Below are 15,510 nucleotides of genomic sequence, written 5' to 3'. Positions count from 1 at the left end.
TCATGAGTCACACTAGTTCTCTTTCTTGAGAACTAATCATTTTTGTAGATTTTCTCTTTGCTGAAGATACACGTTTCTGGCAATTCCTTTTTAAGATCCTCAAGGTAGTGTAGAATCTCACTTAAAACTGGGAATAATGAAAAAGGGGAGATCCAGTTCTTATAATTTACGTTGGAAATTCATGGCATACGTTGCTGAAAGATGCATTACTCAGTGATACACATTTGAAGGCAGAGCCTTGGAATCAGAGCAGCCAGAACAAATGTTTGCAAATGTGTCGGAAAAAGGTAGACATATCAGATGGTTGTCAGCATTGATGGCATGAGATAAGAAGACACCAACAACATGCTCATTCTATGAGAAGCTTTATTTTCTCCGATGCTTAAAAATGGAGATGCAAGCAAGGTATTCAGTGAGTGTTGCAATTAACTCCCATCCACCACAGGGCCGCTCAAACCCTCAAGTTTTAAAATGCTCTGACACAGATAGGCAGAAATGAAATGCTGATGAAGAACATGAAATATAGCACATAGCAAATGCATTGGCTGAGCAAGACATTGTAGGAACAAGAGGTGAGCTCGCAAAGTTTCCTTCCTATCAAAAGAATATCTTTTATTTTATGCTTGGGGGCAGTGAGCAAACCTGTTTTGTTTGCCCGATGCAGGGTGGAACAACAATAGGACATTTTGTCTGGGAGGAGACACCAGAAGAACCACCAGCAATGACAACAGATCCCCCTCCGCCACAACAGTCAGATCCACCACTTCCTCCTGATACAACGATGGTTTTTCCACCTGAGTTTCCACCTCCACTTCCACCAGCCCCTATAACTGCAACTGTACTTGAGCTTCCCCCATCGCTGCAACAAACCGACCCTCCACTGCTTCCTCCAGTAACAATGGTTTTCCCACCTGATCCTCCTCCAGTTCCACATCCTCCACCAGACCCTCCACCAATGACTTTAATACCTCCTGAGCCTCCTCCAGTTCCACATCCTCCACCAGACCCTCCACCAATGACTTTAACACCCCCTGAGCCTCCTCCAGTTCCACATCCTCCACCAGACCCTCCACCAATGACTTTAACACCCCCTGAGCCTCCTCCAGTTCCACATCCTCCACCAGACCCTCCACCAATGACTTTAACACCCCCTGAGCCTCCTCCAGTTCCACATCCTCCACCAGACCCTCCACCAATGACTTTAACACCCCCTGAGCCTCCACCGATTCCACCTCCAGAGGATCCTCCACCTATAACCTTCACGCCCCCTGACACACCACCACCAGACCCACTGTCACTTCCATCTCCAATGACCTTCACTCCTCCTGAACCTCCACAACATCCACTACCACTTCCGGGTACAATAACGGTCTGACCCCCTGATCCACCACCACAGCACCAGCCAGACCCACTGCCACCTCCAATGACCTTCACTCCTCCTGAACCTCCACAACATCCACTACCACTTCCGGGTACAATAACGGTCTGACCCCCTGATCCACCACCACAGCACCAGCCAGACCCACTGCCACCTCCAATGACCTTCACTCCTCCTGAACCTCCACAACATCCACTACCACCTCCGGGTACAATAACGGTCTGACCCCCTGATCCTCCACCACTGCCTCCTCCACAGCAAATTCCTCCACCACCCACTCCAATCAGGGGAATCTTTTGCTGGCAAATCCCACCCCCATGTCCTCCTCCAATGCAGCATCCAGAAGACTGGCCGCCTGGTACTACGACAACTCCAGTAGAACTTCCACCACAGCAGCTGGAACTTGAGATCTGTTGGATGCCGCCACAACAGGATGATCCTTGGCTTCCAGATACCGCAATCACATGTCCTGATCCACCTCTGCAGCAGCAGCAACATGCACAGCAACACGAGGAGCCTCCACTTCTGCTTCTTACACAGCAGCCAGCACTGGATCCACCACCACCACAACAAACACTAGATTGGATTTGTTTGCTCATCTTTTCTAGAAGCGGGTGGTATTGGTCTTGATGAATGTCTGCCTAAATGAAAACAACAGGCAACTTAGGTTGTCATACGGTCTCTGTTTCTTGGGGGCTCAGTTGTTATGAATAAATGCCAGCACTTTTTCACAGAAGAAAATTGTATCATGCAAATCTTCCCCAGAAGTAAATTGAGCTAGACTTCCATTCCATTCCATTCTTGAGATTGGGTTCATACTGTCCATCATCTAAGTTATATTGCTAGTTACAGCATGGCAGCATGGAGCCTTCATCTGGGATAAACATCTCCAGATCATGTCTCTGAAGGCACATCACATGGACACTACTCTACTGCCAAAGCTGGGCCATCTGAGTCTTCATGCAGACATGAGATTTTGGTGGGAACAACTTGGAAGACAAACAATTTAATCACTTCCTCATTTAAAGAATCTCTACGTATAAATTTGAGGGCGTAGCAAAGTTGTTTCCATAACTATCGCAACCGTTTAGATATCAGAGAATTGAGAGAACATTTCTCTTTGCTTACATACAATCAGACAATGCTTCTCCTATGCTCCTGAAATCATGAGGTACACCCAATAGTCTGGCTACATCCCAAACCCAGCCCTTGTGAGTTATCAAGATAAGAGAATAGATGGAAGAAATGTCAACAAAACCTTCCTTGGATTTTCTCTCAAATTGGGATGATGAATTAAACTCCAGAAGTTTTGGAACTCCAGCTCTCATTGTCTGTGGCCATTGGCTACCTTGGTTGGCCTAATGGAAGTTGGAGTCTGACAGTGCTTGAAGAAATCCAGTTTCCCTCTCCAATCTAGAAGAAATTCCTCTCTTCCTTGACTATTCAGAGAGTGCTACATCGAGATATCATCCAGTTTTCCAAATCAACTATTTCAGGAATTAGCATCTACCATAGGTGATCCTCCAGTCATCCGTGCAAAGACTGCAGAGCACCAAGGAAGGAAAGAATTGGATATCTTGGAGGTTGGCCTTACCTTCTCCAGCAAAGACAGTAGGATGAAGTAATCCCAAAGGAGCGTTTTATGATCTGAGAGACCAAGGACCTTTATATATCATCTCCTAGCCTCTCCTACGGGAAATGAGACACCGCCAGGCACGGTGAGTGACTTAGTTAGCATGTCTAACAACTGGCCTCCTGAAAGCTTAGATGCTTAGCAAGTCATATGAGATCAATATCTCTCTTTTCTATCACTACTTAGTTTAGGAAACACAAACATTTTAATGACCTACTCCACCTAATAGGTTAGTTCCGGAAATGCTGGATAGTAGAGGGGCCTCACCCATTGAGGGGGCTTCTGATGAATGCCAGGTTCCCTTTTTTTGTTGTTTTTTTGAAAGGGGCTTCAAGTAGGAATGGATAAATCATTTATTATTATTATTATTATTATTATTATTATTATTATTATTATTATTATTATTATTATTATTATTAGCCAGATGGGTTTTTCAAGAGCTTCCTCATCTATTCATTCCTTCTTATTTCTACATTAAGCTGCTATTTAGGAGGGAGCTCATGAGAATCTACATTTAAGTAGATATTTTTAAATAGATTTCTCAAAATATTCATTTTAATGCATCTAGACTGCTGAAAACTGTGTTGCAACAGTTGGAACAGAAAGATATGCCAAAATGCTGTGTATACATTCTAATTGCGTGTAGTCCAAAAGGAATCGTTTGGAAAATTAATTTTTTTAGAAGTTAAGATTGCATATTTTTATTCAGCTTTGCGTACAGACTTTAGATGAAATGAATTTCTCTGCCCCTAAGCTTTCCTAGGAGTTGGTGAACATATCATTTGTTTTTACAATAAGAACTTACCCAAATTCACAATTTTCCCCAAATAGGGGTCAGAATGATCTTGAGATTAAATAAATAAATAGTCAAAGGGTCAGAGAAGGGAATGCAAATGGATTTGACATTTTTGTCCCATCCAGACAAATGGATTCAGGGTTTAATATTTAAAACTCTAGATCTGTATTCCTTTCTGCACCTTGCTTTTGTTGTTTGTTTTGTGAAACTGCTAGCTCTTCATTTAGGCAAATATTTGCTCCAAGAAATTAACTCTCCATGGCTGAGAAGAGCAATATCTATACTAACTCTGTTTGATATTGGAAGTAAAAACCTTGTTTATTCTTCTTCAATTGAGTGGGAAGTCCTTGGGTTAAAAAATACAGTGAGGACAATATTTATTTTTGGATTTATACCCTACGTATCTAGCTGTTTGACCATCGAGGCCGTCACGAAAACACCAAAATACAGTGAAGAAAATACAGAAACAAAGCAATATTGATACCGTTCAGATTCAGACAAAAATCAAGCACTAAAGTCAATAAATTAGGAAGATGTGATGGAAAAGATAGGCTTTCATTTTTTTTTTTTATGTTGTTAATTCTTGGCTTTTCTAGCAGATTTTCTTGGATGTTGATGAGAATTTAGAATATTTGGAATATAGTGTGGAATCAAGATCATGGAAGAACGGCAGGCAAGTTGTATGTGCAGGAGAGACAACTTGGCTGAGAATTGGAAGTGGAAAAGGGGGAGGAAAATAGGATTAGCTGGGTGGGGACAAATGTATGAGCTTAAATGTTCTAGTATTCCTGAGAAATGTCAGTTGAAATGTCAGTTGTGTAGGTCCTCCAATGGATCTTGGCGGTCCAAACAATGCAAAAGGCAGGGAAATTCATACTCTCCAGGTACACTTAACAGCAAAGGTGAAAGAGGTGGTTAGCAGAAAGAAAAATTTCCGGATGATGAAGCTCCATACACAGCCGTGAATTGCTGGAGGAAAGGCAAGATTTATACCTGACCGATCAATAATCATTGATTGCAAGAAAAAGTATAAATGTGTGTGTGTGTGTGTATACTTATTTGATACATACAGCCATGTATTTAAATTGAAACTGAGTGCACATACAGGCTGGAAAAAACTCTTGGGGAGCGATGTGGAAAAGAGGCACAGAACAGAAATCAACCGATTTGGTCTTTCTCATAAATATGTGTATAGGTATGTGGGTGTGGGCCTGTAAATCTAAATTTTTGTTTTTAACCATGGCTTTGGTTTATTCCCCACCTTTCTTCTTAGCCAAGGTATTATAAAATATTTTTAAAATTTAAGAATTGCACACCTGCATGCCTATCAGTCAACCTCTGATTATGGGATGACTTGTCTCATGGCTTAAGATGCACCAGATGCCAGAGGCGGGATCTTGCTTCACTTGGCAGGTAGTTCCAGAGATTAAAAGACAACAAACGTGTGCCCCATAAGCAAAGAGAAGGGCCCAAATGCAGGATCTAGCATCTTTGTTTTCAGAGGACCTTGGAAGCTGTGCCAAGGGGTTGACCCCTTTGCTTGAAATCTTGGAGAAGCCCTGATGGGTTGTATTAGTAAAGCCTAGATGCCATATCTGGGTTTTGGTTTTATATAATGCAGCTCCACAAGCTTTTGATGGGAGGAGAACTAAGTGTTTCAGGAGGCCGATAGGAATAATATGCTTGAGATGATGGAGACCCACAACCACAGAGTGGCTCAGCAATAGGCTGAGAGCTAATATCTCAAGCAGATGTAGTTTGTGAGCTTGGCGTGGACATAACTAAGCTCAATGAGAAAGCCCATGTTTGTGCTGGCTATGGTTAGAATAAAAATGTGTGTTGGTAGAGGAGTTAAAAGTTTCCTTTCTCACCACACACCTGGTCTCTCTCTCTCAAACTCATCTCTCAGGGGTGATGAACATCTGCTCTTTTTGATGCTGAAGACCACCATGGCTTTCTCTTTGGGTAGGCATCCCGCAATGATTACAAAATGAATGTGTGAACTGCCTGGCTTGGTTTGCCCAACACACTTAACCAGGTCAGGGCTAGACCCAGTATGTACCTTCCCATGACTTGATAAGTGTGGTTAGCTTTAACCTTGGCTAGTTGGTTTGTGTGCGCATGTATGTGCATCTTAGTGCTTTGTTTAAATCTAGTCCATTTGGTTAGTTTATGCTTCACTACGCAATGCCCGTGACAAACCAATAACATAGTCTAATTCAGTAACCGCATTGAGTGTGCAAACTCAATCCCTAAGTGAGTTAACATGGAAAATAAAATTAGCATTCAATGGCCTGCTTTCTGAACTCATGAGCAAGATCCTTTTCTGGATCCAGGAGGACTCTTTTTGTGATGAAAATGAAATATCCTTACACGGGTGCCATTTGGCAAAACTAAGAATTGTAGACTGTCTTTGGATGTGCTGAGTTATTCCCCAATCTATTGTGACTAACTGCTGAAATTTGTGCTGATTGATTGATTGATTGATTGATTGATTGCCTTTTTGTGTTGTTTTACTTTGTTTTGTACACGTAACTACTTTTGGTTCCTTTTCTTTTAAACATATATTTCTTGTTTCTTTTCTGGCTCGAGTCTGATCCTTTGTTACGAAGCAAAATAAATTGCCACACTTGGCTGCTGAAATCTTGCCCATTCCTGTTACAAAGAACAAAGGCCAAGGCCAATTCACTTGATCCTCAAATAAGCTTTATGATCTCCCGATACAAAAGTAGGCAACTGATGGAGAACATTATCAAATACTCCTCCATCAGGAAGGTATAAAGAATCACGGTACATTGCACAATTGCACATTGATGGTGTCACTGACAACCGAAACAGCAGATGAAGACAAGAGTGAGCTTGCAGTAGAGACACAAAATAAGGATGGTGACAGGCAGAGATTCCTCACCCAGCTTGATTTCTTTTTGTAATCCTATGTGGTGGGGAGTGGAACATAACATGAGACTGTAACTATCACTTCTGGCTGGGGAGGTATTGGTTAGCTTATTTTGTCGGGCCTATGCATGGTGGGATACTAATGGGTTGCTTGGTTTGCATGGAACCTGCGCCCATCCCTCCTCTGATGCAACACCCAGAACTCTGGGCCCTGCTGCTGCCACCACCACTAGCACCACCACATTGCACAATAATGGTTTTCCCACCACCACTGCTCCCACCACTAGAACCTCCTCCCGTGGAGCTCCCTGAGCTTTGGCCACTACCACTACCCCTTCTACCACCTGGGACAATGATAGTTTGACCACCACTGCTACTACCACCAGAACCTCCTCCCATGGAGCTCCCTGAGCTTTGACCACTACCACTACCCCTTCTACCACCTGGGACAATAATAGTTTGACAACCACTGCTACCACCACCAGAACCTCCTCCCATGGAGCTCCCTGAGCTTTGACCACTACCACTACCCCTTCTACCACACGGGACAATAATAGTTTGACAACCACTGCTACCACCACTAGAACCTCCTCCCATGGAGCTGCCTGAGCTTTGGCCACCACCAATACTGCTTCCACTACATGGGACAATGATGGTTTGACCTCCACCACTGCTACCACCACCAGAACCTCCTCCCATGGAGCTCCCTGAGCTTTGACCACTACCACTACCCCTTCTACCACCTGGGACAATAATAGTTTGACAACCACTGCTACCACCACCAGAACCTCCTCCCATGGAGCTCCCTGAGCTTTGACCACTACCACTACCCCTTCTACCACATGGGACAATAATAGTTTGACAACCACTGCTACCACCACTAGAACCTCCTCCCATGGAGCTGCCTGAGCTTTGGCCACCACCAATACTGCTTCCACTACATGGGACAATGATGGTTTGACCTCCACCACTGCTACCACCACCAGAACCTCCTCCCATGGAGCTCCCTGAGCTTTGGCCACTACCACTACCCCTTCTACCACACGGGACAATAATAGTTTGACCACCACTGCTTCCACCATCAGAACCTCCTCCCATGGAGCTCCCTGAGCTTTGGCCACTACCACTACCCCTTCTACCACACGGGACAATAATAGTTTGACAACCACTGCTACCACCACCAGAACCTCCTCCCATGGAGCTCCCTGAGCTTTGGCCACTACCACTACCCCTTCTACCACACGGGACAATAATAGTTTGACAACCACTACTGCCACCACCAGAACCTCCTCCCATGGAGCTCCCTGAGCTTTGGCCACTACCACTACCCCTTCTACCACCTGGGACAATAATAGTTTGACAACCACTGCTACCACCACCAGAACCTCCTCCCATGGAGCTCCCTAAGCTTTGGCCACTACCACTACCCCTTCTACCACACGGGACAATAATAGTTTTACAACCACTGCTTCCACCACCAGAACCTCCTCCCATGGAGCTCCCTAAGCTTTGGCCACTACCACTACCCCTTCTACCACACGGGACAATAATAGTTTGACAACCACTGCTGCCACCACCAGAACCTCCTCCCATGGAGCTCCCTAAGCTTTGGCCACTACCACTACCCCTTCTACCACCTGGGACAATAATAGTTTGACAACCACTGCTTCCACCACCAGAACCTCCTCCCATGTTAATAGTAACACCGCCTGATGCCCCTGGACTTCCACCTCCCCCACTCACCCCTCCACAGCATATTTCTCCCCCATCACATTTCTGCTGACTCATCGCACTTCCAGATCCCCCCCAGGACCCTCCTCCAATGCAGCATTCAGAAGATTGTCTATCACCACTTCTTCCCACACCACCTCCAGATGATATAATGATTTGGCCAGATCCTCCACTGCTTCCGTCACTTGAGCCGCCTCCTCCGCAACAACAACACCATCCATCTCCACCACTGCTGCCTGGGACAACGATAATGGTTTGGCCAGAGCTTCCTCCACTGCCTCCACTGCAGCAGATGGATCCCTGAGATTGCTGGTTAGGAGACCCACGGCCATCACGTCCTCGTCCTCCTCCACAGCAGCAAGATGACTCTCCTTGACATGGATAGCTACAGCAGATACTTCCACCACTGCTACAGCAACAGCCACTAGTTTGCTGCCAAGAAGTCATCTTTCCGGATCTGGTGGAAGATGCTGTCTCCCTTCTTTGCTGTGATGGGTTTAGCTCTGAAAAAAAGAATATTGTGTTATGCAGAAGCTGGTATTGGTACAAAGCTCCACTCACTGTTTAAGAAGGGATGGATCTAAAACTAAGACATATCTTTTCCTTCTGTTGATCAGGAGAAAAGAAAAACAGGTGGATCAACCATGCACTTGTGGTTGTTCCCTGCTGTTGTATGCACCCAGGAAGATGCATAAAGGATGCATCAACAGGTACAAGAAGTGCATTCAGGCTACCTCCAATGCACTGTTTCTGCTTTGGGTCCAAAATCGCTGCAAATCCCAAAATGTGAGCCTTGCAGCCCACACAGAGTTCTGATAGGCAGAGAGTTTTATGAGGTCCTAAAGCTTGTCAGTTGGCTCCTGATGGCCCTGTGAAAGAGTACATTGTACCACTCAGCCTCTCCCACCATTCTTAGTGTATGGCAGAAAAGTTGCAGGATTTTATCTTCTCCATAACAACCCCAGAAGCTGTAGAAAAGACAGTGAATCTGCAAAACCCTCCACAGCCACCTAGCTTCCTCGCATTGATGCCCTACCTGTATGGGAAGTTGTTTTGTATTAGTGATCCCATATTTTGTATCCACCATGCAGCGTTTTTGCAGAGATGGTAGTCAAATATTTCCAGTAACTCCTTGCAATCCTTTGTCCTGGAGATCCCAAAGATCAAGCTGGGGGCATTTAGTGTGCCAACGTGCTATACTGTTCAGCCACTATCTCTGATTTCTGACCATGATGCTCTAATGCAAATGAGATTGCACATAATAGCTATTGCTTAGAATATACCTTGGATGCAGCAGTAGCAAAATTCAGTGCAGTTTTTTAGGCCAGATGGACTGACCCAACGTTTATCTTCCTCATTTGAATTTCCTTCTAGTTTGCATCTCTCTTCTCATCTTGATTGCCCTCAAGCAATTCTCTGTTGCATCAAACTCCATTATCCAAATCACCTCTTGAGTAACCCTCAGCCAGAGTTTATATTAATCTATCCTTTCATTGTCTACCTGACTGTGTTCTTTTAACCAAAGTTCCTGCAATAGATTAAAAGTTCAGGACAGTTGCAAAACCTAGCTTACCTTCTTCTGCAAGAATGATGCAGGTGAGTGATTGAAGAGCTTTGGGGTCTGGAAATCCTTTTATATTCCCTGTTCAAGCCTCTCCTACGGGAAATGAGACACCCCCAGGAATGGTAAGTCGCATATTTTGTTCCTTGTCTAGCAAGCAGCCAGGCTAATCCATGCCACATGTCAAGATTGACATCTCTTGTTTCAATTCTTCATTAATTGGCGATGAATAGACATCATCTTTTAATCTAGAGCCTCACCCCAGTTATGTTATTCCGGTACAAAAATTTTGCGGTAATGGAACTGTTCTTTTCACAGGTAAAACTGGTTTTAAAGTCCACTAGGATGGAGCTAGAGTTTATGGGGGGAGGATTTCTGGAGGATGGGAAAGGAGATAGCTCTGTATCTTTTCATGTGTGAAGTCCTGTAGTACATCACTTCCTATCTCTGAATTTGTCCACAACTAAAAATAGCTTTGTCTTGCTCATTGCATAATCTTTGAAGAGGTAGAACGTTGATGACAACATGTGGCTCTCCAGATATTGTATGCCAGCTTCCATTGACCCAGCATGGCCAATTGTTTAGGATTTGGGGAGCTGCAATCCAACATACAAACTATACATTGTTGTTCCTCCATCAGCATCATTGAGGAAGCTCTACCTTAACACGGAGGACATATCTTTTATCCTCCATGATACTAGAACCCAACAAGTTTGGTTCTCTAGCATTATGACACCATCAAGCGCACCCCATAGAGTCAGTTCTTGGAGCCGTGCTGAGAAGATGAATGAATTGCTAAGCAAGGTGGAAAGCCATGCTTCTACCCAAGTAGATAGGAAGCTAAGAAGAGGAGGAGGAATTCTTTGAAAAAAGGGTCCATTCAGAGGAAGAGGCAACAGATGCATCTTGTAATCCATCTGATGACTGGGAAGGAGATTGTGTCCAAGAGTGTTGGAGCTTAGTGGGCTTGGTCTGGGGTGGGCTTGGTCTGTATTTAGTTACCTTGTCTTGACTTTGTTTAGGGATAGTCCTTGTGCTAACCTCCATCTCTCTTGCCCATCTCTGGAATTCTGACAGCTGACCTAGCACCCAGATTAAGAAAAAGATCGCTATACTTATTCTTCATGACAACCTAACTTTATTCTGCATGATCCTTGATGGGCTAGAAGAGGGATTGACAAACTCTGTTTGTGTCTATGGGAAACAACAGCTCTTTGTTTCACATTACTGTGGTTGTATAGCTTCAGGCAGTGTTGGTGGCAGAGTTCAAAGGGTGATACACGCCAGGCCCATGCACTGAACACTGGATAAGAGCCCACAGAGATGCTGAGTTATCCCGTGTCAGGTTATTGGCTCACTCCATTGTCACACTCTCCTAATGTTGACAATTTGACCCTTCCTCTAGATGGTTGAGACTAAAACCTCTGGATGGCTGTGGGAGCTCTCCACCAAAACAAAATATTGTCCCATCCATGGATAGACAGACTAATCCAGAAGATCTCTTTGATGGAACATGTCCCAGTTAGATTGACACTAACCCAAATGACAGACAATTAAGAAGTCAAGTCTTTTGGAGCCATGATGTTATTAAGTTACTCTGGCATGTACATTGGGAAAGTTTGCAACAGTGCCATTTCCATAGGCAAAACAGTTGGCACCAACTAATTTGGATCCTTGAACACTTCAAATGCCCAAAGACTGTTCTTACAGAAAAATCAAAGTAATGCCAATGGAAAGAGGTGAACATCTGATTTAGACATGAGGAAAGGAGAAAGAGATGGAGTATTTTTCCTTTTGGAAAAATTACTATGGTTGTCCAGTTTTCCACCTGGGAATGCTATTTTGGGGCTTTCTGACCTGCTAGAAGAAGCTGCTTCTGTTGATCTTGCACTGGGACATACGATTTTGCTGCACATATCTTGCATGCTTGCCCATATATTATTGTGCTTTCTCTTGGCATAACTGTTGACTACTTTGACTGCTGGGAAGACTTTTCTCAGTAATTTCTGAAAGAGATGGAATTAACCAGTGGAACTGGGGAGCATACACGGTGGTGGTCACAAACTTGGATGGCTTTCAAAGGGTAGTGTTTAAATTCATGAAGGACACGTCTGTGGAAGGCGATCAGTCTTGAAAACTCAATGTTACTGTATCTTCAAATCTCACTTGAAGGGACTGATAGTGAGACAAGTGTATGTATCTACTTCCTGTTTGCAAATACCTTCCAGAGGCATCTGGTCAGTTATTATGGTCATAGACCAGCACAAAAGTAATGTTTAATTTTGTGGGATCAGAGATTCCATTTCAAGGCATTATTTGAGGTACTTCTCTTTGGTGGAGTCTGTAAATAAAACCAGAGAGGGTTGTTGGGAATGTTGTTAAGAGTTTCTCCATTTAGGTTAATTCTAATCAAAGTATTTATCCTGGCCAAGGGCTTGTCTTTTAGAAGGCAGGCTGAGCCTCCCACATCTTTGCCTTATTTAATCACATCTAATCTTCACTGTGGGTTTCTTTCTCAATATCCATTTTCTGCTGTCAATGGCGGGTGACCCAGATCCAATTTTTTAACTTGTTCTCCAGTGGTCCAACCAACTGATCACTAGGTCATCTGTGGACATAAGTGGTTGGGTTGCCTTGAGCGTCTGTTTAGACTGCTGAAGTTGGTGAGGAACAGCGGTCATTTTCTCAACATCATGGAAAACTTGACCAGGTTGATTTTGGGCAAGTATAAAGAGAAGATAAAGGAACCAGATTGTGGGGATGTATTAAAGGATTAACAACCTATGTCCTAGGGGCTGAGAAGCCTTTTTAAAAAGTTTCAAAAGATGTTGATAGCCAATAGATGGTAGTTAATCACAATGGAACCTCCATGTCTAGAGGCAGTCTAAGTATCTGCATCCTTCCTATTGAGAAGGAAGACCACACCCTCTCTCAGCTTCCTGTGCAAAGCAGGATGTTGAAGGACATTCTTCACTTGAGTTCAGTTGAGGATTGACTCTATTTGCTTATTTCTATGAGTGACAGTTTTGGCAATGTGGGCAGAAGCAAAATATGCAGTTGGTTGGTTGATTGATTGATTATCCCACCTTTATTTTGGTCAACCCAACGAGGCTTAAATGTGCAGAGCATCCCCTGCCTATCTTTTAGACAGCTTCAACAGTGGGACCAGAGTTCCATCATTCTTCATGAGTTTCATGAGCTTCAGAAGTCATAGCAGAACCTGCATTATAGGGAACCACATTGTCAATTCTTCGACTTGGGTCTCTTTGGACACAGCATAGTTCTCTGGTGGATCTCCAGCATTGCTGAGGTTGCATTCGCCCAGGGAAGCAGATGGGCTGTTTCCTTTCAACAATCCACAAAAAATAGACTGTCTTTGTTAAGCCCAGACCTCCTTTTCCCTTGGATCAATCCAAGATGTAAAAGAATCCAGGGATTTCTTCTGTCACCCTTTCTCTCCAGGGCAAGTGTGACAAGGCAACAAAAACTCAGCTGCCTCTCATCCTTTGGGGTACAGAGAGTGGAAATGGAGACACAGAGTCTACTGGCCCTTCCCTGGTGCCCCATTTGGCTTTCTGCATAGCATCAGTACACCCTACAATTTATGGGGATTAACTGGAGTTTGAATTAGGGAAGGTTGGTTTGCAACCACGTAAGTGGACCCCTGGGCCATTAGCTTCATGCTTGCCACGCGCCATCCTATGGGTATCAGATCCTGACCCACAAACACACTTGGATCTCTTTTCCCATCTTTAGCAGGGTCTGTAAATCAACCTGGCTGTCTGAAAGGCATAGCAAGAGTTGGAAGAAAGAAGCAAAGAGATTTTTAATTGCAAAACTGTAAGATTAGATTGGCAACAAGTGTCATCTGGAATCAGGAAGGCAGTCATAACTCTTCACTTTATTACCGTTTTGAGATGTTTAGATAACTTGCTGTGAATGGAAATCACAAGAAGTCAAGCTCCTAAGCACCTTCTCTTTTCTCTGGCTGTAGAGTCCAAAAACCAGGGCAACAATTCTCCCTTCTGTGCCAAGAAAAGCAAGTGGAAGAGTTATTTTTGGTATATCAAGCTCTGACACGTGCTTACAAGGCATTTTGTCATGATTATGAGGCCTGGTGAATCTTCATTTCTCTCAGTCAATTCAGACTGATGGAGAACCTGAGTCTATTTGACCAAGCAAATGCATCTGAATTAACTTGGAGTGATTCAGAGATTTTTTGAGGCTGCCAAGCTGTCTTCAAATGGTCTGGATTGGTCTGAACAGATACAGATTGGGCTTGGAGATCTGGTCCAGATCAGTTTGGGGGCCTGATATGAATCGGATCGATTTTCAAAACTGATATGTCCAAATTTGACTCAGGTCCCACATTTGGAATGATAATGTGCCAATTTGTCCACAAGCAGATAAAAGAATTTCTTGGTTGGCATCCTGGGAATTTATCCTTTCATACTTTTCAATCTTAGCATCAATCCAGAGCTGAAGACTTGAGTCACTTGGGCCCCAAGATCCAGCATAACTTGCTAGTTTCTTCTCGAAGTGACTCACTGCCAGATGTTTCCTAGCCATGTTATCATGGGTTATTGGATTCTCCCGGGTTAGACATCCTTTTTGAAGAAACCAGTTACTCAACAGGAAGTCAACAACTTTAAACGGGTCTCCTCTTAGATTTGTTGATTTCTGTATTTACTTTGCTGGGCTGATAAGCAGCTTAATCACAAACAACTCTGAGAAGCATATGTCCCCATGTTTGTAAATCTGTTTAAAACAGAAAAGTGCAAAAAAATCCAAAATGTGTCTAAGTAGAAAAGTATGATAAAAGTATATATTAATAACAATATATCATTCATACACGCACACCACAGAGCAGTGGTTTCCCTCCCTTCCTTCCTTCCTTCCTTCCTTCCTTCCTTCCTTCCTTCCTTCCTTCCTTCCTTCCTTCCTTCCTTCCTTCCTTCCTTCCTTCCTTCCTTCCTTCCTTCCTTCCCCCTCTCTCTCCCTCTCCCTTCTGAACCAAAGCCAAAAGATTTTTAGCAAAAATAAATGATGGGCCTTTGAAAGTAGTTCGCCTAATTCTTTAATGCACTTGCACAACATTGTCCTCATTGATTCCCCTCCTGCCTCCCTTTTCGTCTTTTTACATCCTGAGGAAATTTGAGTGAGCAACTGAATCGGAAATAAGGCTGGAAGCAAGTTTTATCGCACTCCGTCTGCTTGTAGGGTGAATTTACCAATGTTCTTCTCTTTTGCACAGCAGTTTCCACATGGCGCTCAACTTGTCCAGCTTGCAATTTATTCTCTCTCTTTTCCTCATCAATGTTAACCAGGGCTCAAACCTCCGTGGGCAGAGGCAGCTACCTTCTAAATCCTGGCTGCTGCGAAAGGGAACTCACCGCAACAGAATATTGCAGCAGCCACTAAGCCGTTGGGTTTGACAAAGGAAAGGGAAGAATCTATCAACTTCGATGTAAAACCTTCTTTTTCAGGAGCAGTCTAGCCCTGAAAGGGGAGATACA

General features: G+C 43.8%; 2 protein-coding genes across 2 annotated transcripts; both read right to left on the bottom strand.

Moving 5' to 3' along the window:
- Positions 1 to 612: 612 nt before the first annotated feature.
- Positions 613 to 1,977, bottom strand: LOC112541144 (uncharacterized). Its single transcript, XM_088137523.1, has 2 exons — positions 1,281 to 1,977; positions 613 to 1,175 (listed from the first exon to the last, which is right to left on the bottom strand). The coding sequence occupies exons 1-2, from the start codon at positions 1,975 to 1,977 to the stop codon at positions 613 to 615; spliced, it is 1,260 nt and encodes a 419-aa protein (XP_087993649.1).
- Positions 1,978 to 6,810: 4,833 nt separating this feature from the next.
- Positions 6,811 to 7,701, bottom strand: LOC148216353 (uncharacterized). The gene has a single exon (XM_088137542.1). It carries the CDS (start codon positions 7,699 to 7,701, stop codon positions 6,811 to 6,813), a length of 891 nt encoding a protein of 296 aa, XP_087993668.1.
- Positions 7,702 to 15,510: the final 7,809 nt, after the last annotated feature.

This window comes from Python bivittatus, unplaced genomic scaffold, assembly GCF_059951505.1.
Source record: "Python bivittatus isolate LINGU-HERP-01145 unplaced genomic scaffold, Pbiv_v1 ctg000180_np1212, whole genome shotgun sequence".
In the NCBI taxonomy this organism is placed as follows: domain Eukaryota; kingdom Metazoa; phylum Chordata; class Lepidosauria; order Squamata; family Pythonidae; genus Python; species Python bivittatus.
This window is presented reverse-complemented; position numbering and strand designations above follow the sequence as displayed.